Genomic DNA, 25,360 nt, shown 5'->3' on the forward strand with positions numbered 1-25,360 from the left:
CCATTGTATTAATTTTTAATTGCTACTGTAACAAACTATCACTGACTAAAGAGTCTTAAAAATACCACCAACATTATTTTATAGTTCTGGAGATTAAAAAAAAAATCCCAAACAGGTCTCACTGCCTAAAATAGAGGTGTTGGCATTCCTTCTGGTGGCTCGAGTAGAGATTAATTCCATGGCCTTTTCCAGCTTCCAGAGACTGCCTGTATTCCTTGGCTCATGGAGCCATTCCAAATTCAAAGCCAGCAACAACAGGCCAGTAGACCCAATGCTGCCATTTCTCAGTTTCTTTCTTCCAGTTTCCTCCTCTACTTTTATATTGCTGAATTTGCTTCTCACTGCTGCTGTAACAAACTGGTACACATTTACTGTCTTAACAACATAAATGTATTATCTTGCAGTGCTGAAGATCAGAAGTCTGAAATAGGGCTCACTGATCTAAACTCAAGATGCCAGCAGGGCTATACTCACTCTGAAGGCCCTAGAAGATTATTCATTCTATTGCCTTTTCCAGCTTCTGGAGGCCTACATTCTGTGACATATGGCCCCTTCCTCAATTTTCATCACTAGCAATGTAGCATCTTCATATGTCTTTCTCTGACTCTGACCCCTGCTTTAGTCATCATATTTTTCCTGACTTGCATCTCTTTTGCCTCTTTTTTTCCTCTTCTAAATATTCTTGTGATTACATTGGGCCCACTCAGTTCATCCAAGTTAATCTTCCTCTCTTAAAGTCAACTAGTAATTCCATGGATCCATAATGCCATGGATAAACTTAATTCCTCTTTACTGTGTGAGGTAATATATCCACAGGTCACAGGGATTAGAGCATGGACTTCTTTGGAGGGCCATTATTTGCCAGCCACACCCTGGAGCAGAATTCCAGTTCCACATGGTCAGAGCTCTACTCATTGCTGCATTCCCAGAGTCTCAGAATTGTGTCTGTCACATTGCACTCAATAAATAAGTCAATTCTAATTTCCCTTTTAAGGAACAATTTTTTTTTTGGCGGGGGGAGGCGCATATGGCATGTGGGATCTTAGTTCCCCAACCAGGGATTCAGCCCGGGCCCTCTGCAGAATCTTAACCACTGCACTACTAAGGAAGTCCCTAGGGAACAATTTTTTACTATATATACTGAAGATTATAGAATTAAAAAATACAAGAATAAAGCATACCATAAATCATAATTTACATTATTTGAAAACAAATCAGTACAATATTTCTTCTTTGCAACATATTGTCTTTTAATAAGGATTTGTCAAGACCTGAAAGTTTAAATATACACAGTTTTTTTCTGATACATATTAATGGTCTTGCCCTCATATATTAATTTAAAAAGAGTCTGGCTATCCTGCTTTGTTGGAGAGATTCCCCAATGAGTCATAGGCATTGCATAAGCAGAAAAATATCACACATAGATGCATTAATAGAATAAAATTAATGTTACTTTTGCATACCTCAAAATATATATTGGTGTGCTACAACTACGATTGTGTGCTAAATGTTTGATTCTGTTATCTAAGAACAATTTCTATTAAATTTTCAGTGTTATGCTATCTTCTGAAATTTCCCAAAAAGTTAGTGTAAAATCCAGTGTTAATTCACACTAGGGAATATAATAAGCATATGGTCTATTAAGCTACTCTAATAAGTTGCAATAAAATAGTGGAAATATGATGGAGGATTAGTTGCCATGGTAGATGAAGAATAACATCTGGTAACAAAATGAAAAATTCAGCCTAAGAAGCTGTTAATATGACTATGTAATAGCTTTGACTGCCTTCTACTTCTATATTTTTCACCCATCTTCCAGCAGAGAGCCCTCAGCACTCAGGCTATAACTTAGCAAGTAGCTAAATGTTCTATACAATTCAATGAAGATTAGAAATCTAGATAGATAGATTACATTACAATGCAGAGTACAATGTTCTACATGAGTTTTGTGAGATAATATGAAGATCTGAATACAACTAGTGCTGAAAATACTCAATCCCATTAAAAGTGAAAGTTGTGTAAATTTGCTTTCTCTTTTAAAAATTTGTTTCTTCCATGTTTGTTAAAGCATATATAAATGATAACACATCTGGAAGCTTGACCTAAAACCAAAGTAAAAAACAACACAGTGTTACAGAAGAATTTAAAATATCCATTCAGTTAACAGGGCATTCTAAGAACATTTTAGTAAAAAGTACACAAAGAACGGGAATTCAACTTCATCGATTATCTTGAACAACAATCGCAAACAGGATTTCGTTACTTCCTTGTGCTAAAGGAAGCCCTAGTCACACCACTTTGCTGAACTGGCTGGATGGAGTAAACAACATGGAATTCCAGCCTACACTATTGTCTGCTTCAAAGTGTACTTCACACATACCAGTTACAGGAAGTCTGGAATATAAAGTGCTTTGGATGATAAAAATAAAATGTGGGCTAATTTTTCAGTGGAACTAAATGTTTTGTGGTGTTCTTGCTTGAAATAAAACTTTGCCGAGAGTTTGGTCAAAATGCCCTACTCCCTCTGGTATGTCCTGGTTTAAAGAAACAATATTTTTACCATCAGTGAAATCCCTGAAGTAATAAACAGCTTTTATCTGATATTAGTTATAGGGTTTCCCAGGTGGTGCAGTGGTAAAGGGTCTGCCTGCCAAGATCCCCTGAAGGAGGAAATGGCAGCACACGCCAGTATTCTTGCCTGGAAAATTCCACAGACAGGGCAGTGGGGAGGGCTCCAGTCTGTGGGATCCAGCTGGACATGACTGAGCACGCACTCATGCACGCAGATATACATATAGGACTTCTTCTTGATCTAAATAGAAAATAGTACTTTATTTGTGACCATTAAATTTTTAAACATTCCCATTCTATGTACTTGGTTTTTCCTCTCTCTCTAAAGAGACTATATGTCTTAACTACTGCAGTATCCCTATAGCTTCACATAATTTCTGGACCACAGTAGTGTCCAATAAATGTATGTAGAATTGTAATAAGAAAGTCAAGATTTGTAGGTAATCATACCGATATTTAATAGATTAGTCTCTGAGTATCAGCACAAAGATAGCAGAAGATATATGCAATGACTGACTCCATAGGGATGACTTTATTGAGTAATTTATGGAAATTTATGCTACTTTCATGGTAACAGCAAGTATTTTTCTCACATGTAGATTAAATATCATCAAGCCAAAGAGAATTTTATACAGCTATCTACCTAATCCAAGATCACCATTCTCTACTTTTTGTAATACCTAAGCTGAACTACAAACATTTCCTGGCACTAAAAATATTCACATAATGGAAACACCAACAGATCATTTCTATCATTTCATTAATGACAGCCAACAAGCCATTAGAATTACAAAACAGCACAGAACTAAAACTAACTGAGTACAGTCTAGTTAAATATACAACCTAAATGGCTACCACGTGAAATTAGTTCAGCAACCAGTATATTTAGAATATACAAGAAGTCTGAGCTGCGGAAATTTTGCTTTGGTTCTTAACTGTTTGGACAACCACTCTCAAAGGTGAACAGGAAACTCCACACTGCCAGATCCAGAACTTTGCCTCCACCACCCTCCCCTCGGCTCCTGGTGATACAAATGACATTGATTTCTGCTTAGGACACTTCTGATAGCTCTCACAACACTACATTCTCCAGGGAAATCTCCATTCATTTCCTGACAACTCCAGCTGTTTCTCTCCCTACTGAACTGACTCTAGGCTTATTCTGAAAGGTTTAATGTACTTTAGTTCATGTTACATATTCTATTTCTTAGCCTAATTACTTCAAACGTTTACTTTCCAACTAAATTTGAAACTCCTTATGGTTGGGAATCAAGGATTCTACTTCCTAACTTATTAATAAATATATAGGTTAAGTGCACCATAGCACTTGACTTGGTACACAGAAGTCAAATAAATACTTCTTATTGGCAGCTTGAGTGATTACCAATGACAGCATGTACACAAATTGGTAAAACATTTTTGCAGATGATTAAAGTTTTAACTCATTTGTAACTACATCAATGGAAACTCTTACAAATGTTTTGACCAAAAATGTCACTGAAGCGGGAAGAAAAATATTTTCTTAGCAAATAAATATTTTCATTGCAGATACTCCCATTGAAAGTGTTCGGTTCAGATGTCTGATATTTATAGTTTTTGACTAATTTATAAACCAGCTTAAGATGGTCTTCACACATGTTGTTACCTGTACATCCATCACGTCTTTTTACAAAAATACATAACAGATTGGGTCTCTCATAATGGGATTCTTCAATATAAAGATCATTTATTATTTTTCTTTCAACTTCCTATTTTTAATATGGCACTTAGTAGTTAAGGATCAATGAAACACTCAATAAATGTACGGCCAATGGTGGTTCCTTAATTTTATAATCAGTGTGGTGCATAAAGCCAGGACAGAAAGCCTAATAGTTAGAGGGATCTCACTAAACATTAAATCAGCATAGTTTTTCTTTCCAAAAGTCACTTTTGCTCCTTGCCCTGTAACACAACCTGTGATTGCTTTTGCTTTCACAGCTATACAGATTCCAGATTACAAGGTTTCCTATTACATCTCAAGCAAAAATTTTAATTGGATAAATCAAAAGATGTATGGTCCTTTCCTCCTCACTACAGTCTTCATGAAAGTCCCTAACTTCCAGGTTTAAAAAAATAAGCTTCTGCAAGATAGATTTATACTTTCCCTAATCTTTGCCTGTCACAGGTTTGGTCTTACTGAAGTCTTTAAGAATGTGGCACTGCAGAGAAATGATTTTCATATAGTAGTGTGGAGTGCTTTTCTTGGTAACTAAAACTATCTTTCTCTTTCCTTTTCTTCTCTCTGTGAGATACAATTGAAAGAGTCTTGGACTGAGCCAGGAAACCTGGGTTCTCTGCCCAATATCTGCTGCATCATTTATGCCTATGCATCTCAATTTCCTCATCTGTAATCTAAGGTGCTTAGTTTTACAGGGACATCAAATGAGTGGATGCACTTTGTGAATTGTACAATTTTTTTTTTTTTAGGTATAGTGTGATATTATTACTAATAAAAGCAGAAAAATCTAAAAATAAACATCAACTAAATATAGCCTACTGGCCTGTAAAGGCTAGACTACTCCAGCCTTGCCTCTGAGAAAGTGAATCTCTTTTTATTGTTCTGATTTAGTAACAGTTGACCTTTCGAGGGGCTGAAGTGGGAAGTGGGGAGAGTTAGTAGCTGATGGAAATCTGAAGCTGCCTATCCAAAAGCACAACACACTGCCTAGTCAAAAAAGGAACATCACGTGTCATAATGCAAGCATTTTGAGTAACTGTTTGATATCTAATTGACATTTCACAATAAAAACAAATGATTTACTGATAACATAATCTTTACATGATGCTAGCACAAGCAGAGCAATAGGTGAAACAACTGGTCTCAAACAACATCCTAGTATATGTACTTTGTTTAAATTAAGCTGATTCAATTTTAATTTAAATTAAAATAGTTGCATGAAAATGATTGTGACATTAAAAATGATTGTGACATTAAAATGATTGAGACAATAAAAAGAGTTAATGTCCTCAAGCATGAACAATCACATCCTCACCTCTTGTACCCCAAACATATCTCTTTCCCCTGAAGCTACACCTGCATCTTTACCTCCCTGTATCTAAAGTCACATACAATAGCCAATCTCTCTTAGACTCTAACTCCTCTCCCCTTACACCCAGTGTTGCATCTTTCTAAATCCTGGACAGTCTATACCCCCTTTCTTTCTGTATCTTTGACATCTGACATCTGTCCCTCCAAGGGACTCTTTCTTTCAGTTTATGAACTGCCATCTGAAAATAAAAAAACAAAAATCCTCATTTGACTCTACCTAACTATGGTCCTATATCTCTTCTTTCCCTAACAACTAAGTTGAGTAATAAATAAGGAAAGAAAAAAAAAGTCTATACCTTCTGTCTCTGTTGTTGTATTGAATTTTAAAATAAGTAATAAACTATCCCAAAAAGTCAAGTCTCTAATAATAAATGGGGCTTCCCTAGTGGCTCAGTAGTATCCAAGAATCTTCCTGCCAATGCAGGAGACACAGGTTTGATACTTGGGTCAAGAAGAGGCCCCTGAGGAGGAAATGGCAACCCATTCCAGTATTCTTGCCTAGAGAATCCCATGGACAGAGGAGCCTAGCATTACAGTCCATGGGGTCACAAAGAGTCAGACATGACTTAGCGACTAAACAACAATGATTAATAATAAATGAGATCATCCTACATTCCATTCTCCAAGCCATCAAAGCAGTTGTAGTTTCCTATGAAACAATACTAAATTTACTTCTGAGTATTTCAAGCATTTTTTTTCCCATCTACATACTATTTACTTGCTCCTCTTACCTCATTTTGGTTACTGTGCATTCATCATTCATATTTTGGATTTATCTCCTCCAGGAAACCAACCTTTGCTCTAATGGGTGAGTTGGATACTCCCATGCAATTCTTTTTCATCATATTTATTATTATATTGTTTTATAATTATTTGTTCACATGTCCATTGCTCTCATTAGGGATGTCCCTTAAATACAGGTAGTATATCTTTGCATCCTTATAACCTGAGTAAAATCATGATAAATAGGTAAGTTATAAAATTAACTTACTTTTGTATTTATTAGTCAACTAGTGTCCTTTGAGATATGTATTTTTATGCGGCTTCACACAAAAATGTACTAAATACAACTAACCTATAAGTAAAAGCTGGTTCCATTTTTTAAAATTTGCTGTTATGAATGTAAAATCAAGCTAGATTGAGTAATATAATTAGACAACAATCTGACAATCAATGGAGAGAAGGCATTTGATTTGAATCATCAAGAGAAATATAATTTGTTCAAACTGTTAATCACAAACATTTATTGAGTACCTAATATATGCATAGCACTGAGTCTGTACCTGACTTTCTGGGTTTGAGAAATGGTCTTTACACTCAAGGGACATATGATATAAGTAAAGAACCAATGACATTTATTATCGTTGTTGTTTACTCACTAAGTTGTGTCTGACTCTTTTGCGACTCCATGAACTGTAGCCCACCCAGCTCCTGTCCATGGGATTTCCCCAGGTAAGAACCCTGGAGTAGGTTACCATTTTCTTCCCCAATGACATTTATTAAGTGATATTAAAACAATGGGTTATACAGAAAAGGTTTTTATTAAATGCTAACTATGTCAAAGAAAGGAGAAGTGCTGTAGTTTACAGAAAAGAGAATAATCAAAAGGTTTCAAAGAGGATACACATCAGACTTGACTATGATTTGAAGGATGTGGATGTGTTAGAAGAGGATGACATACAGACAGAGAAAATAACGGGGTGAATGCAGGGGAAGACTGCTCAGGTGTTCCCTCCTCTGAGACCTTCCCTGACCTCGCATCCCGCCTTCCACCTCTCAGGCCCTGTGCGGTAGGGATGCCTCGTAGACACCGCCTGGCATCCGCTGTGGGCCTCCATCACCGAGTGATGTTGTTCATATGTAGTAGTCAATTGTCCTTGATATTTATTTGTACTCTTTAGACAACTAGCTCCCTGAGCCAGAGGCGGTGGGAGGAGGGGGTGGGGCGGCAGGGAGATTAAATACTTGATTCTGTATCATTCAGTAAAGTGCCTGGTTATCAACAAGTACTCATTAATCATTATAATAAATAATGAAGGGATGAAAGTAGGTTGCAGGGTGGGAAAATACTGCCCTGTAGAGAAAAGCAAGTCAAAATCATCATTGCTTGAGATCAGAGAACTATTTCTTTAAAACTATTTCTTAAAAAAAAAAACAAAAGTCAAAATTTTCAGAATCATCTGAAGCAAATTCTGTCACTAAAACACTTATATAATGATTTTTGAGAATAGAATAAGATTTATATTCCCCAAAGAAGTAAATTATTGTCATCTGCTTTAAGATGACCAAACATATCTCATTATCAAAGAGTACATTGATCTAAAACCTGACAGCTTTCTCCCACCAGTATTTCTGATTTTAACATGGACTGTAAGCATTTGTGAGTGCCTCTTTAAAATCTTGTCAGATGTTTAATTTAAATTTTTCATGTATCTTAATTAAACAAACGTACTTCTTATAAAGACATTTTTAAGGCTAGTTTCTGCCCAGAATGCCTGGGAGTGAATTTCTAGCAGATCTTGGGTACCTAAATGTTTAGAGAACTAAGTCACTATCCACGAAGGAGGAAAACTGGGAAATAAAACACAAAAATGGAGTTCCTCATTTTCCCTGAAGAAAATGGGAGGCAAGTAGCATGTGCCAAAAAGTTCTCCAGTATTCTTGCCTGGAAAACCCCATGGACAGAAGAGACTGGCAGGCTACGGTCCAGGTGGTCAAAAAGAGTCAAACATGACTGAAGCAACTTAGTATGGTGGTGGTGGTGGTGTTTGGTTACTCAGTTGTGACTGGCTCTTTGAAACCCCATGTGCTCAAAAAATACCCATGGATTAAATCAAACCTTCTAAATGTTCAAACTAAATATGTACATATCTCCCAACAAACATTATTAATAAAGAAAAATAAGGGCTCGGGAACAGGTATAAGGAATCAAGAACAATCATGATAATCTCATGATCTACTCTTCAGGGAGATCTCATAAGCTTTAAATTCTCCTTCCTTCTATCCTTCCTTCCTTCCAACTTTTTTTAAAAGGCTAGATAAAATAGCAGTTTAGTAGGTTTAGCAGATTGGCAGGAAAAGTAAGCAATGTCCTCACTGCAAAGACAAACCCATCAGCTTTAAGAGCAAGAGCCTAGAATGCCACTAAACTTTGACCACTATCCCCCCCAAAATATTTATAGGGCATCAAGTCTTACGATTGAAATAGTATAACACAGCACTGAATGTATTTACATATTTTCTAATTTAAAAATTCAAAATTAATCTGAAATATACAAAATTTATTGCCAGATTATTGTGAATTTTTTTTCACAATTACCTTTACAACAAAGTCTAGAAACTTTGTAAAGACATTTGTGTGTGTGTGTGTGCTAAGTCACTTTAGTCATGTCTGACTCTTTGTGACCCTATGGTTTGCCAGGTTCCTCTGTCCATGGGGTACTCCAGGCAAGAATACTGGAGTGGGTGGCTATTCCCTCCTCCAGGGGATCTTCCCAACCTAGGGATCGAACACAGGTCTCCTGCATTGCAGACAGATTTTTTACTATCTGAGCCACCTAGGACACCTGAAAAGCCATTCACTGGAAAACAGATCATTTTGGAAGTTGCGTTTCTTAAATAAATCATAGTAAGGTAGTCTCCTGCCAATGCAGGAGACGTAAGACTCAGGTTCAATCCCTGGGTTGGGAAGATTCCCTGGAGGGGGGAACGGCAACCCACTCCAGTATTCTTGCCTGGAGAATCCCATGGACAGAAGAGCCTGGCAGGCTGCATTCCATGGGGTCGCAAAGAGTCAAATATGACTGAAGTGACTAAGCATGATGTTGTTGTTAAGTAGCTCAGTCATGTCTGACTCTTTGCAACCCCATGGACCGCAGCACGCCAGGCATCCCTGTCCTTCACCATCGCCCGGAGCTTGCTCAGACTCGTGTTAATTGAGTCAGTGATGTCATCAAACCATCTGCCCCCTTCTCCTGCCTTCAATATTTCCCAGCATCAAGGTCTTTTCCAGTGAGTCGGCTCTTCACATCAGGTAGCCAAAGTATTGGAGTTTCAGCTTCAGCATCAGTCCTTCCAATGAATAGTCAGGATTGTTTTCCTTTAGGATTGACTGGTTTGATCTCAAGAGTCTTCTCCAACACCACAGCTCTAAAGCATCAGTTCTTCAGTGCTCAGCCTTACACACAGGTAAATAACCAGAAACCTGGATCAAAACTTCAAATCCTAATTTAAAAGTACAGAAAGATATTACTTACAGAAATTATGCATAATGCCTCAATCTACCAAAACTCATACATGAAATTCTTCATGGTGGTATAGCACAAATCTGACCTATGTGAGTAAGTAAGAATGTAAACATTCTATAGTCCTAAAACTTTAGAGTAGGAAGTAGCCCTGGATAATATACCACAGGTCTTACAAAGGAGGAAACTGAGGCCCAGAGATTTTAAATCATTTCCACAAGATCACCAATTTAGTTCATGACAGAGCTACAATTAGAATGCAGATTTCCTGTGACCTGGTCTAGTTTTAATTTAGAAACTTTTCTTTAAAATTATTTCAACAATTCATTCATGAAAGAAAGAAACAGTCTATTTAGTTGAGGCTCTCATCTCTTTAACTGCATGTTTCTCTCTGAACAAGTAGAGAGTCTTAAAATACACCAGAAAGTAGACAGGCTTGAGGGATGATGGAACCTTTGTCTAAACACTTGGCTCAGATTGCTGTGGATATTTATCATCAATTTAAACTTCTGTCTCACAGTCACCTTCTGACCCAGGGAAAAGGGATACCATGCTGCAAACAGGCCCTTAGAGCTTAACTTTGATTTTGAGACAGGCTTCCTGATGAGAGATGAATAGGGAAAAAGTAATAACAACAGTGGATTCAGCCTTCTGCCAGGAAGCTACATTTTTGCTTGTAGAGAGACTGCAGTCCAGTTATATTAGAAAAATCATGTTTTGTTTTTCCATCTATTCTGTTTACCCTCAAGGCAAGGTCTCTATTCTCATTTTTTCCTATTTAATTCCTATTTTGGGGCTTTGGGAGTTTTTTGGATGGTTATGTAAGCAAGGTATTTTACTCTCTGCAATTCAAGGTTTTAAAGAAACCCACTAACTTTGCTTTCTTACATTTCCATGAAGAATTTTCTGTTCCTTTGGATTATAAATATTCTCATTTACCTAAAATAAAACCCTTATTTTATATTCATCTAAAATTTTATTACAATAAATCATATAGACCCTTACTGAGACCTTTAAATCTGACACAGAATTTCTGCAGACATTATTATGAATTCTTCATTCTGAACCTGTGAGATAGCAAAATAAAAAGTACTATCCCTGTTTTATAAATGAGGAAATTAAGGTTCCAACATATTATATTTATAAGGAATTTATGAGGGAAGAATCAGGACTTTACTAGAGTTGCCTGACTCAGGGACAGGTGCTCTTTGGACCTTGTTGCCATGTTGAATTAGGAGAAGTGGAGTGAGCTCACTCAGCTCCTTCTTCCACCTTGACCACCCAGGTGGAGGTGCACACCATCCCTCATAAAAGCATTGCCAGGGTCCAAATAAGTCTGTCTTGAACCAGTAAAATCTCAGGAAAGGAAATAAATGCTGTATGTATTGAACATACTTTCAGTTTTCTGGAACAACTCTACATGAATCAAATGTTTAAACAATTTAAATCATTATAATAGAAAAAAAGAATAAAATCAAATGAGTATATGTACCACTCAGTTTGCGAATGCATCCTAATACCAGAGTAAAACTTTCAGGAGTTGTGCTGGTTTGCTTTTCCTTTGTGAATAATCAAGAGCTCAGCACAGGCCTGGCCCAAGGGAAAAGCACAAAATAAACAAAATTTCTTATTACCATTTCACTCCTCCCCACCCCCATCCCCAGCCCTGTTCTGCTCCAGGAATTCTGCTCCTCCATCATTTCTCTTACCATTTTAGTAACTGAGAATGGTCTGATAAAAATTATTTCAGTTATGCGGAAAACTCTAATGGCCCAATCAGAGGATTCATCCTGAAAGAACAATATCCACTTTTCTTCAGTGCCTATAAATTGCAATTCAATTTTTCAATATGCAGATGAGAATACTGAATCTCAAACATCCATACCTTGCTCAAGGTCACAAGGTTGCAAAAACACAGGATTCAAATGTGAGACTCCAAAGACCCAGGCTCTGTTAATTGCTTTTTGAAACTAAACGGAAAAGGAGAAGTTCTAAATGTAGAAACTGTTCACTGTTAAAGGTCCTAAGTGTAGAAAAATGGTAGTAATTGGGAGTTGAAGAAATTTCCCAGAATTAAAAAAATCTAACTGTGAGATGCTACCCTCTTCCTACTATTCCTATGGCCTATTTGGCCTAGTTATAAGTATCTATGTTGTTAGCTCAAAATAATAGAGTTATAGGACTGTGGTTGTGTTTATGTGTTCTTTCCAAAAAGAACGTGTCTTAAGCATATAGGGTTAAAAAAATTAGAGAAATCAAAGAAAAAAAATTAAAAGATATCACAAACTTTCCCAGCCTCTTTGAAATTTTCTAAATAAATCCCACAAGACATGATAGCCTTCAATGAGGCTATCTGTGCAAACTGTTAGTTGGTGTCTTGGGTACCCACAGAAAACTCCCATGTACTTATACCTTCTATATGATGCACAATCATACAGTTCTATTCTGAAGAAAATCAAATATCCTCTTCAGAAACAGTGGGAATCCTGTGGACAAATTTCCATTTTGACTATATGAAGTCAACTTTCAGTTTCTATTAGAATGGATTTGAAGTGATTCTAATGTCTTGACTGTGGAACCATCCACGGACAAACACAGACTCCCATGACAGCTGTGTTTCGTCCGCCTATAGTGTGAGCCAGAGTCCACCCAGCACTGGGACTTTCACCCAGAGCCATGATGTCAGCTGATTTTGATGGCCAGAGAATACTGGGGAAAAATCATAAAAGGCAAATTACCATATAATAATACACTCAGATTGGGTGACTGCTCAGTTGCTCAGTTGTGTACGACTCTTTGTAGCCCATCAGGCTCCTCTGTCCATGGGATTTTCCAGGCAAGCATACTGGAGTGGGTTGCCATGCCCTTTTCTAGGGGATCTTCCCAACCCAGGGGATCTTCCCCATCCAGGGATCAAATCCATATCTCTTAAGTCTCCTGCACTGGCTGGAGGGTTCTTTCCTGCCAGTGCCACCTGGGAAGCCCATATTTGAGAAGAAGACATCCACATAAATCTTCAGTGTGAGACCTTGATTCTCAGGTAGATTCCTGAATGTCTTTCCTTCAGACTGAAAGTATAAAGCATATTTCCCTTAAAAAAAGTTTAAAAGTCATCTACTTCAAAACAGTTTTCTTAAAACTGGAACTGCTTGTCCTCCTAGGACTTTAGCAACATTACATCCACAGAATAGATGTGGAGGGGGTACAAGGTAGATCAGGTGAGTATAGCTTTAACAAATTTATGAAATATTTATATCCTGAATGTACCAAAATATCATGAAAATACTAATTATCATAAGACACTTAATTTAATTTTGTTTCATCATCCTCCGCCTACCCAAACACAAACACTGCCAGTGGAACTTTGAATGCATCCACTGATTAATTTCTTTAGAACTCAGTGCTTCAATCTTGATTCATAAACAAATTACCCCACTCTTTTTTATGTTTTAATGAAATAGACTGTGAGTATCCTGAAATCTTCCCAGGCTAATAAGAATTCCATTGGTTCAGGAAATTATTAGTTGTTTCTCAACAAAATTCAGTTCAGTTTTACTGTGCCTAAGGGAGAAAATAAAAACACAAACAAACACATGCCTAATCTAACCTGTAGAGACCAAGATTTAAAAGGAAATGGGGAAGTGATGAAAAAAGAAGTCATTTTTTTGTGAATACTCAGAAAGACATAATACTTGTAGCACCTGAAAGCTTAAACACAAGCCGTCAATGGAATGTTCAATTGTTCCTCCTTCATTGACTCCAAGTGTTTTTTTCTTTGTTTCAGCACAAGCGCATGTAAAAGAAGATTCCTATATTAGAATCACTCATTTGCCTTAGAATGGCCAGTGCCCTTCTGCCTTTCAAAAGAAAGTATAAGCTTTCTTTATAAAACTTCAGAGGGTTTGTGTTTGTTGCCAAAGACCAGAAAACTAGAAACTTTTTCTTTGCAGTTCATCTTCCCATAGTAACCAGTTAACCTCACTGTTCACCCACCAGTCCATCCTATCAGAAACTCTAGATGAAAGTTGAGCACTAAATGAGAAGCATAATGTTCTGAATTAAACTGTAACTTAATCATTTCTTCAATAGAAAGCTCTGGAAAGAATGAAAAAGAAAAAATTTAAAAATAATTTCAAGCTAGCATCAATGAATCTGATAGGTTCTTCTACCTCAGGAGCAAATAATAACTATATAACTGCTATTTAAGCAGTTAAACTTTTTAATGAAAATATTAAGTCTCTATAAATAAGTTGTATTTGCTATGGGACATATCCATATATTTTTAAATTCTCTATTGAAATATCTTTAAATTTTTAAATATTTTTAAATTCCATAATGAAAAACTATAAAGCTGATGGCCACAGAACAGCTCTACTGAATAAAAAAAAATTTAATTAAAGTAATTCATAGCTACTAATTATCTGGTGAAATTCCATGCACATACCTTCTTCCAAGTTAAACCCATTATTTTGTTCAAGTTTGAAAAACTGAGAAGAGAGAAAACTGCAGCAAAATAAGGAAAGTGTGAGCATGAAGAATGTGCCTACATATTACATCAGTGTCTGCTTTCTGGAGTCAATTTCACAAAAATCTCCTGGGAGTGAAGGGAGTGAAGAAACCAGCAGTCTTTGGAAAATGAGGAGACTTGCTGCAAAATCTGGGAAAAGATGGTCACTCCCACTACTCTATCCAAATAGTCCTGGGAGCTGCCTTGTAAATCCCCATGCAGTGAAGCAATTCCTCTCATTCCAGATGCAATCCAGAGCAATGCAGGGTGGGAAATAGGCTTCCAGTTTTTAATACAGACTTTTATGACTATCATATTTTCAGAAAATAAACTCTGAAACAGACAGAGCTGGTAGACAGACGTGAGGCAGCACGCGCTGCATGGAGTGGGTAATGCTTGGCTTGCTCACATCTTGGAGACAATCGCAGAGAATGAAATGTGTGTGGGGTATGAAACAAGAGAGCAGGAATAATGCTTCAAATCACATGGCCCTTAGAAAGTATTTAATGGAAAGAGGTTTTTGTTTCTTTTTTTTCCCCATAGTAAACCTACACAAGAAGACACTATAGTAAAGCTCTTCTATTTGTAGGGCAAAATGTATAAGTAAGCTTAAAATATAGCCGATTTAGATATTAGATAAAAATACTGACGCATTGCCTAAGTGACCGTAGTAGATAAAATTTGCATTTTAAGATTTATAATTTTTTTTTTCATTTAATCTCTTTGAGACAAAAGTTGTTTCTTTATTTTTTCCATAACATCTAACATTTTGGTTCTTATAATTACCCAATAAGCATTTATTATTATTGTTATGTTATTAAATAGTTGAATAATAATATCAACTGGATAATTATGTCAGACAATAGTATCAATAATCATTTGATGAGCTCCTACTCTTTGTTAGGAATCATACTACTATGTAGGTGGTTTAATACATGATAATCTTCAAAATAATTATTTAAGGTAAATATTGCTATTCTAATTTTATAGATGAGAAAACTAAAACATAGAGCACACAAGAAAATTACTCAAGAATATGCAACTATAACTTGAAAAATCTAAATCTGAAATTGGTTCACTCATATTTGAATTAATAAATAGTGGGAGAGGTTTTTTTAGATTAAAAAAAATAATATTCAATTGGCCTATGTGCAAGGAATAGCAATCATATACCTAATACATAAAATAAATTTATGACATGGAGTGGAACCTGGGAAGTAGACTAAGGAAAAGTGTGTGTGCGTGTATGTCACGGGAGGTGAGAACTACAGGCAATTCCTTATTTCGAAGCAAAGAATGACAGCCACTGGACTAAAATTCTAGAAATGATACAGATCATGAAAGGTCTTGTATGCTTTGCTTAGGAGCTTGAACATTATTCCTTCCTCAAGTTATGGGAGTCAATGGAAGGTTTTAAGGAAGGTAGTGAAGTGATCAGATTTCAATTTTATAACACAATAGCAACAGAGGTGGTCCCAATAGGTACAGATGGGAAGTAGCCACATGGGAGGCAAAGAGACGAACTTACATGCTATTGCAGTAAAAAGCAGTAATCCATGAGAGTTTAAACTGGTGTAAGAGATGGGGTAGAGATGGAGAGGAGGTATATTTGAGAAATATTTAGCAGGTACGATGGTAGAATTTAGTAACTGATTCGAATTTTGCTTGAATAACCAAGTAGGATGATGTTGCCATTAACTGACATAAAGAATACAGGAGAAAGACGATCCTGTCTGGAAGGAAAGATAATGTGTTGAGTTTTGGGTACACTGAACTTGAAGTGGTTATGAACCAACCAGTGGGAAATTGGGTATTCTGAAGTTCATGTGGAAGATCAGGGTTGAAGAGAGAGATTTGAAAATGATCAGCAATTAGCTGTTAAGCAAAACCCTGAGAGTAAGATTCCTAGATAATCTAGGAAGAGAAGAGACGGAACCAGTGGACTAAACCCAAGAGAAAACAAAGTGCTAAGGGATAAAAAAAGAGAGAGAGAGAGAGAGAAGGAGCCCATGAAGCTGAGAAGGAAAGGTCAGGAGGGTAAAGTGGGACCCTTCAGAGCACGGCCTTTCAGGAAAGCTGGGGTCGTTAATGGTAGGTGAAAGGAGTCCACTGGAACGTCACACATTACCAGACAAGGTTAGGAGGAATAGAGGGAGAAGAGTGGGAGTGCATGGGATGAGCGAGGGCACAGGGTCGGACAGAACACTGTTCTGCTCCTTTAAGGCAGCTAGGCTAAGAATAAAGAAAGGGTGAAAGCCAGACACAGGCCCTGGGGGAGAGCTGAGCTGTTTACCGGCTAAGGGGAAAGAACTCATAGAAAGGAAGCTGTTGAAGTTATGGAAAAGAGAGCATGATTAACGGAGCAACTCGCCCCAGGAGATGGAGAACAAACAAAATACAGAAGGAGGACAAATCCGGAAGGTTCTTCAAAACTAATTCAAAGATTTGGTAAAAGTAAAATTTATGCCACCCAGATTTATAGCTGTGATGACTGAGATCAGACCAAAATATCACTTTGTGAGTCTCATGTAAATGCTCTAAAATTGCCTTCAGGTAAATTTCTCAAATGACCCTCCTAAGAGTTCCATCAGATTGACAGGGGTGTGTATAATTTCTTCAAATTCAGATGAGGACCCAAAGGTTTGGTAAGATTTGTTGTTGTTGTTCAGTCACTAAGTTGTGTCTGACTCTTTGTGACCCCCATGGACTGCAGCATGGCAGGCTTCCCTGGAGTTTGCTCAAACTCATGTCCATTAATCCAGTGATGCCACCAAACCACCTCATTGTCTGTCACTCTCCTGCCATCAGGAGAAAGGAGTCTAAAGGTTGCCTAACTCCTAAGTAGCAGAGATGGATCAGAATCCAGGTGTCCTCCCAATGATGGTGGGACCATGGCTTACTTTACTTACTAAAGTATGTAGACTACAACAAGGCTATGATGCTTATGTTGCAAGCAATAATGTCATCTTTAAACTGAACTTATAATTCTGATTGAGCAGACACCCAGAAAGAAAAAGGAAAGAAAACCAGCCAATTGTGAGACTGTCTTTCCTCCTTCCCAGATGTAAACTAAAAAAAAAAAAAAATTTTTAAAGCACACAAACATTTTTGAGTTTGAAAATTACACCAGAAAGCTATAGAGACAACGTTCATTAATTTATTGATGCTAACTTTTTAACATTGTTAATGTTACCTCTCTGTAGAAGACAACAATTGGGTAAGGAAAATCTTGTGCTATTGTAATGTCCCTGATACACTGTTCCTTAGGAAAAATACTCAGTATGAGATGGAACCATCCTGATTTCTGTTGAAGAGTTTAGTTTTAAACATACCAATAAAATAAAGTAAAAACACGAAAGCCACCAATGCAGTCACAACTTCAAAGAAAAATTTTCCACTGGATAGACTACTTCTCACACAAAGGCCAAGAATAGATACCCTTTGTGTGTAAAAGCTCTTCAGCATTAAATAAAATTTAGAAAAAGCCACATGAAATTTACATGAAAAGAAATTTAGAGGAAAACTGAATTGTCAATATATTCCTAGCAATTCCACTGTCTTATATAAACTTGTTCAACTTGCCAAAATGTATATAATAGGTCAATTAATAATTAATAACTTTAGTCTTTTTTTCCTACTATTACTTTATCTCTCATATATAAATCTAAACTTTTCAGTGTCGTAATCTCAGAACACAAAACATCAGTCAAAAAGTGACTGATCCAATGTTAAATATTTTATAAATTGCCATATAAGACTAAGAAATGACACATGAATTCTCCTTCAAGTAGGAACAAACTATTTGATTAAAAAAAGAAAAAAAATAGATTAACATAACTTTAATCTCTAAGTCTCCTCCTCTCAAAACAAAACTTCCTCTTGATGTTTTTACTTAACATATGGCATTATGTGCACTTCTAGAATGATCAACACAATGTGTCTTTGGCCTGCGGGGATATGATAAAAGTGTGAAGAGCAGGAAGTAAAGGAAAGAAAAAGAAGACTAGATAGTCACCTGGAAATACATTTTAATAGTGTGGCCTTAGAATGATTCATCTAACTTGCCATAAGGAGGATTTGGGTCTTGAGTATTTTTTCCAGAAATGATTGTGAATTCACAATGTCTTATCTATAAATTTTAAATAAGCAGGCTTGTAAGTGAAAGGAATGACTAGAATAGCAAGTTATTAGCAAAGTCACAGTGTGTAGCCTTAGAAGAGGAAGCCAACTGGTGTCACATCAAGATCAAGAGTCTAGGCAGAGACTTAACACAGTGGTTCACCGGCATGAATCCATCACCTAGAAAGCTTCCCAAATCCCATCCACAACCAACAAATCAGGATATTTGGGAACAAGAGGAGCCTAGAATCTATACTGGCAACAAGCTCTTCAGGTGATTTTTTTATGCAACCAGCTCAGCATTGATCTGTGTGGATTGCTTACCAACTAACACAAAGAATCATGATCAAAGTCTACACTGCATTTGTCAATATCAAACATTTACTGTACCTATCAATCTACCAATCACATATATAGAGAGATACTCTCCAAAATAAAGCCTCGTTCTAATTTTTATAAAAGTAAAATTTATTTGAAGAGACTATAGAAAGAATTGCAAAGAATAAAAGCCTAATGTTTAAGTGCCATCCGGTGTTCCTGGTTTCGTATTCTACTCAAGAATGAACAATAACCAGGGTAAATCTGGTTACTCACCATTGAAACCAGATCTATTCCACTGAAAGTGGTTGACAATTATGCGCATTGTGGCCAGGATTGCCTCCTAATAGCTATTCTCCCTTTTATATCCTTCATAACTCTATTCAACAGAGTACATTGTCAGTGTTACCCAGCTAAGACTACATTTCCCAGCAGCCCTTGTAGCTTTGTGTGACCACATGACTTATAAGTAAATAGAAATGATATGATGACTTAACAATCTCCATTAAAGAAGAATTACAGCCTTTATCTCCTATTCCCTATCTAGAAGCCAGGAAAGTAAATATAACGGTTGGGATTCCAGTAGCTGTCTAGGAATTTAGAACATCAAGGACTGTACCTTAGAGAGCTAGAAAAAACTGAATCCCTGATGATTCTGTAGAGTTGGTAAACCAGCCATTCACTACTAAACTAGAAGCTTATAAAATAAGAAAAAAACACTCTGTTGCTTAAACTACTACATTCTCCTACATGTAGGTGGACCTAGCTTAAAACATTCACTGTAAAAGAAAAGTGTGCATATCCTACATGAGTATGATCCAAAGTATCTATTTCAACAGTAAAAAGTTTAAAACAATTTATGAGTAAACAAGTATCTTAAACTATATATTTGCATTCTCTACTGCCTTTAAAATGATCCCATCCAAGTATTGCTGAGTATTAAGCATTGTTTCTTGATATTTGTATTTGAATGATGAGATAAGTGCCAGACATAATATAATAAAAATGCAGGAGGCCATGCTATAGAAAGGGCTTCCCTGTTGGCTCAGATGGTAAAGAATCTGCCTGCAATGCAGGAGACTTGAATTAGATCCCTGGGTTGGGAAGATCCCCGTGAGGAAGGTATGGCCACTCACTCTAGCATTCTTGCCTAGAGAATCCTCATGAACAGAGGAGCCTAGCAAGCTACAGCCCATGGGGTCACAAAGAGTTGGACACAACTGAGCGACTAAGCACACATGCTATAGAAAGAACTGTGAGCCCCTCAGTTCAGTTCAATCTCTCAGTTGTGTCCGACTCTTTGTGACCCCATGAACTGCAGCACTCCAGGCCTCCCTGTCCATCACCAGCTCCCAGAGCTTGCTCCGACTCATGCCCATTAAGCCAGTGATGCCATCCAAACATCTCATCCTCTGTGAGCCCCTCATCTCTTAGTAATCAGAACTCAGCTTGGGTCCATGATACTGGTATAGGGTTACAAACAAGAGGGTTGCAAATTTATGGTCCATGAGCCAAACCTGACATTCAAAATATACTGTATTTGGCTTAGGTAATACTTTCTGAAAACATTAGATATGAATGGCTTCAAGTGGGCATGCATCTCCAGTTCTCCACAGATCTACCATCACCTGTTGATATATATACTCTCTTGCTTCACTTGTTGATGTCACCTACCTGACCCCTGAGAAGCACTGACATTTATAGTCTCTGGAAATAAAACAGTATGCTTCTGTAGCTTTCCTTCTCTCCACTGTTTCTCTGTTGTTGAAATCAACGGTTCATATCAAAGATTATTTCCCAAGATTAAGTATGTCCACTTCTAATAACAAGCATGTATTCAAGTATTAGGTATTAGACCTTTATTAGGTATTAGACCTAGGTATTAGACCTTTATTCAGGAATATAAAAATTAGTATAAATGCACTAGTATTTTCTCCTACAAAAAACAAATGGGAAAATCTCTTCAGGTAGCCTCCCAACAACCAACACACTTCCACACACACACAAACTCATAAAAAGCTAATTTTTGTTATCTTAACTCATTTGTTTACTTAATTTTACTTAATAGTCCCAACTGAACTTAGTCCAACTCTCAAACTTTCTCACTTTTATGAATTTAAACAATCAACTCGGTTCTTAAAATTTAGTGAGAAGTAGTAATGATTTTGGCCTAAGAGGCCTAAAGCTTTATTTGTTTTCTTTTATCTCATCATTCATAAGTATTTCTATAAGACATTATATATGTGATTTATGTAAAATATAAATTTTAAATTTCCGGTAAAAATAATCGTAAACAGAAGAAAAATATACCTTGAAGTTCTGAAAAAAAAAAAACTTATAAGTATGTACTTGCATATGATAATAAGTCCCTACATTTCAAAGAGGTCATATTCGTACACAAAGTCAGTACCACATTATATGACTGAGAGCTAAAATTTGAAAAACATATTGTTTTGCATGTGTGCCTTAGAAACTTCTTTAGTTTAAAACATTCACCTTAACTTACTCTTCTCCAAACTTAAAAATCACATGGAGTTTCAAAATTCTGATTCTTCTATTAAGTTTGTGACAAGCCTGAACAGGAAAAATAAAGTATTGCCAAGTATTTACACAATATAACTTAAACCAAAATATGCATAGTAAATTCAAGTTATGTAATTCTGAATATCCTGGATTATGGAATTCTTTTTTATATCACCTTTAATTAAGACCTTAACTATTTACTTTTGCTATTGAAGTTTTATCACACATATTCTCTTAGCTTGAGTAATATAACTGAGCAATTTATTCTTTTACAATATGTATGCAAGCAATTTACCCTTTTTCTATAAAATGTTTGGATCTCCATGTTCCATGCTATTTGGATATATTAGGGAGAGGAGAGTTGGTATGGAATCAGGGGCTTTTTTGCACCAAGCATCACATTTCTAACATTTATATAAATTAGGATTAAGGTAGATTGAACTCTGCTCATTTTTCAGAAACACCTACAATGTAATTACAGCTATTTGAGAAAGTCTTTTAACATATGGCCTACACCATATACTTTAGGAAACATTAATTTATTCACATGTTCAATTATTTTCATACCTTATAAATGAAAATAATTTATCTTAAAATATAGTAACAAGGAAAGTTGTGTAAAATTTTGAATGAAAGTTGTTGGTTTTTCTGGTGGGGAAGGGGAGTCGACTTCTTTTATATTCAGATATTTCTATCACTATAGTAATTTTGTGCATTTTTCCCTCCCCTTTCCCGACTTCTACTTCTTATTCTATTATCTCCCCAGCCCTTCCAAACTACACATGCTTTTCACAACATTACAGGGAAACTCAAGAGGTTTAATCTTCTATGAATTGTCTCATTTTTTAAAACATAAAAAATAACATAAAAGTTTCAAGATTTCAGAAAGTGCCCCCTCTATGGGACTCTGGACAGATTCTTGGGTATTCATCGCAGATTCTTATTTTCACTGTAAATGTTTTTTAGACGTTGGGGTCTCTAGATTAATTTTATGAACATTTACAGAGCAAAAATACACAGAAACAGGTTTTAAATATATATACACACACATATGTAGTACATATGTGTGTGTATATAGCCAAAAAATATATATGAAGGACAGTAACAGAAAAGTTTAATAGGTGTGCTAAGTTTTAAAAGCTTGAGTTTGATGTTAAATTGTTATGAAAATCTTTAATGGCCTATTATGAAAGAGTACATGTCTGTATTTGAAACTTCAGGCCTGGAGGGTAAGGATTTAACAATGTGAAACCAATTTAAATATTTTCTTATATTCGCTAGCAGCCACACATTTTTGCTTAACCCTACCATAGAAAGCAACCCTAACATATGCAGATTTCATAGGGAAAAAATTGGTAACCAGGCAAGATTTGTCTTAGATCTTTAAAAAAGAGAAGAAAGGAAACTTGTGTCTAATGAATAATGCCCATGCAAATACTCCGTGATAAATAAAATTATATAAGACATGCCGATTTCCTGCCTTCCGCCTCCAACAGGGAACCACCACTGTCCTGATGGTCAAGTCAGTAGGGTGGGAAAATAAGAAATCTGGCTTCTATCAACCTCTGCCATGGAGAAAGAAAGGAGACTTGTCTCACAGAAAGCAAAAGTGATTGTAAGATCACAAATGAAACTAGGAGAGACGCAAAAATCTATAAAGAGAAAAGAATAAGGAGCCAAAGACAAAGAAAAATCAGTTATCAGAGTGGCTACAGAGGTTTTTCTAAACAAAGAATTTTATGAAGCAGCTGAAGTTCAGTACAAAAAAGGCTCCACCCTGCTCTGCTTCTGCCGCGACGTTTCCTTGCTCTGAGAACTCTAGCCCACAGCACAGACCTCCCCTAACTAAGAGTGTCTCTAGCCCTCCGTTTTAAGCACTCTCCTTTTCTTTTAAACTTCCCACTCTCCACATTCAGGCAAAAGGACTTATCCTAGACTTTCCCCCAAAGAATTCAGCAGTGTACTCTTCGAACGGCAGATGTAGGGGCTCCGGATTTACAAATGTCCCCGATTGTCTTCCGAGCCGTTTCCCAGGTGCAAATCTGTCAGCCCCCTTCTCAACTTCAAACCAGAACCTCCTCTTCGTGCTCTTCCTGAGACTTAATATTCCACCCATTTCCCAACCCGTGCAATAAACACCACAAGGAAAGCAAACGGCAAACTTACCATCCTCGTCTTCTTCCTGGGCTTTTATTGAGACGAATTGCCCTAATAAAACAGTAAGAATGAGCAGAGGTCTTGCTGCCACCCAGTTTGCCATCATGTCTAAATATTAGACATGTGGGTCCTCCTGGGAGTTAAAAGTATATTCTAAGGTTATTGTAGCACCATGAAGTCAGCTGCGGGCTCTTCTTTCAGCACCAGCCCCAGGGCAGCCTCTGCAAACCCCCTTTTTCAGCACCAGCTCCAGCACAGTCTGCGAAAACTTTTTTCAAGCGATGCAGCTTTAAATAGGAAGAATGTTGCCTCCACTGCTTTTCCTGCCCCTTTTCAGCTTGTTCAGGCTCATAACCATCCAGTGTCTGCGAAGCAACGGTCTGATTGATGGTAAACAACCGAATCAGAACACAAGCCCCTGTGCCTTGAACTGTCCCTATTTCATTTATGTTTTAAACATAAATGTGGCTTACTCACAGAAGCAAACGTTTGTTTCTCTTTCCTTTTCTTTTTTTTTTTTTTTTAAAAGAAAGCCTATTAGAAGGAAAGAGTCTTATTCTTCCCTCCCTAACCCTTCCCCCAGACACACACCCCTTCACTTTTTCCCTATAAGCTGAAAAGACATCAGGAAGGAAATACAGCTTTTCAGCCTAGTTTTTGGTATCTAGATAATTAAACCTTAAACTGTCCACCTTAAACTTTCAAAGGGTCAAATTTTAACCCTTTCCTTTTTACTAAGGAGGACTTATTCTTGGCCCCATGCTACATTCTGTTTCTTTTCCCAGTTTCTGGAACAGGACCGGTAAATGTCCAGGTGAGGAAATCATTTTAGACAAATGCATCATACTTGGGATTAAGATCATCTCCTTATCTCTCCATCTCTCTTATTTAGGGAAATACATCTGCATCTCTTTCTTGTCCCAGAGAGTTTTATTATGCAGAAAAGCAGTCCACTTTGTCAGTGTAGAGGGATGGGAAGAACACGGTATTTGGATGCAGAAAGCCTTGCTTCAGACATCAGCTCTGCCACTCACCCATTTTGTAAACACTAAACCCTTTATCTCTGTGCACTCCAGTTTTCTCATTTGAGAACAGAGCTTTGCTCTGATCAGAGGACAGAGTTTAGTGACATTAAAATGAGTAATACATTATTAACTAAGTTTCACGCTGCAAAGACATACCTAAAAGTAGTTACAGTGGTGTTTTTACCCCTTAACTAGCTTTGCAGGGAATTTGGTAGTTCCAGTTGCACGTGTCATTCAAGAGCATTGTTGATGAGTTTTTGTGCCACACTCAATGCTTGCCAAGATCTTAATGACCTCAGAGAGTTCCACATAATCTAGTAGATTTGCTACCTGGAGTCGACCCAGAATGAGAATGGCTGTTCTACATAGCACAGGTGAGTCAATGGTTTAAAATTACTCAGCAATGACCAGGAACCCTGCATTGTGCTCAGCACTGGAGGGAGAGGATGACACAAAATAAGTGAAAGGCATGCCCACTGTCTCCAAGGAACACATATAGACACTAAGAAAAAAGATTTACATGAAGCAAGAAGCATAAGCCAGAGCATATACATTAGGGATACATTAGACCCAGCAGAAATTCAGAGAAAGGAGAGATTATAGGGTAAGAATAGGCAATGAATGCATTATCCTTGCTTTTTTTGGTAGAAGAAATCCAAGAACCTTTGCATTTTCACTTTGGAGCTGTAATCTCTGGAGAAGTATTCCAGAGGAATATATGGAATGCAGCTCTACCCCACAGTCTAACTTGTCACTTCGACCTGTCCCATTTCAATCACTTCTGGCAACACCACACTTAACACAGTGC

The 25,360-nt window shown here is 36.9% G+C and overlaps 1 protein-coding gene across 2 annotated transcripts in view; it reads right to left on the bottom strand.

Moving 5' to 3' along the window:
• The window catches only part of COL5A2 (collagen type V alpha 2 chain), a 151,884-nt gene extending 127,911 nt beyond the window's left edge, over positions 1-23,973 (bottom strand). The window contains exon 1 of one of the 2 annotated variants that reach the window (XM_043487639.1): positions 23,537-23,973. In XM_043487639.1, coding sequence (XP_043343574.1) covers positions 23,537-23,633 — 97 coding nt within the window. In that variant the 5' untranslated portion in view covers positions 23,634-23,973. The remainder of the gene's footprint in view (positions 1-23,536) is intronic. The other variant, XM_043487638.1, reaches the window with a different exon arrangement.
• Positions 23,974-25,360: the final 1,387 nt, after the last annotated feature.

This window comes from Cervus canadensis, chromosome 15 (assembly GCF_019320065.1).
Source record: "Cervus canadensis isolate Bull #8, Minnesota chromosome 15, ASM1932006v1, whole genome shotgun sequence".
NCBI lineage: Eukaryota > Metazoa > Chordata > Mammalia > Artiodactyla > Cervidae > Cervus > Cervus canadensis.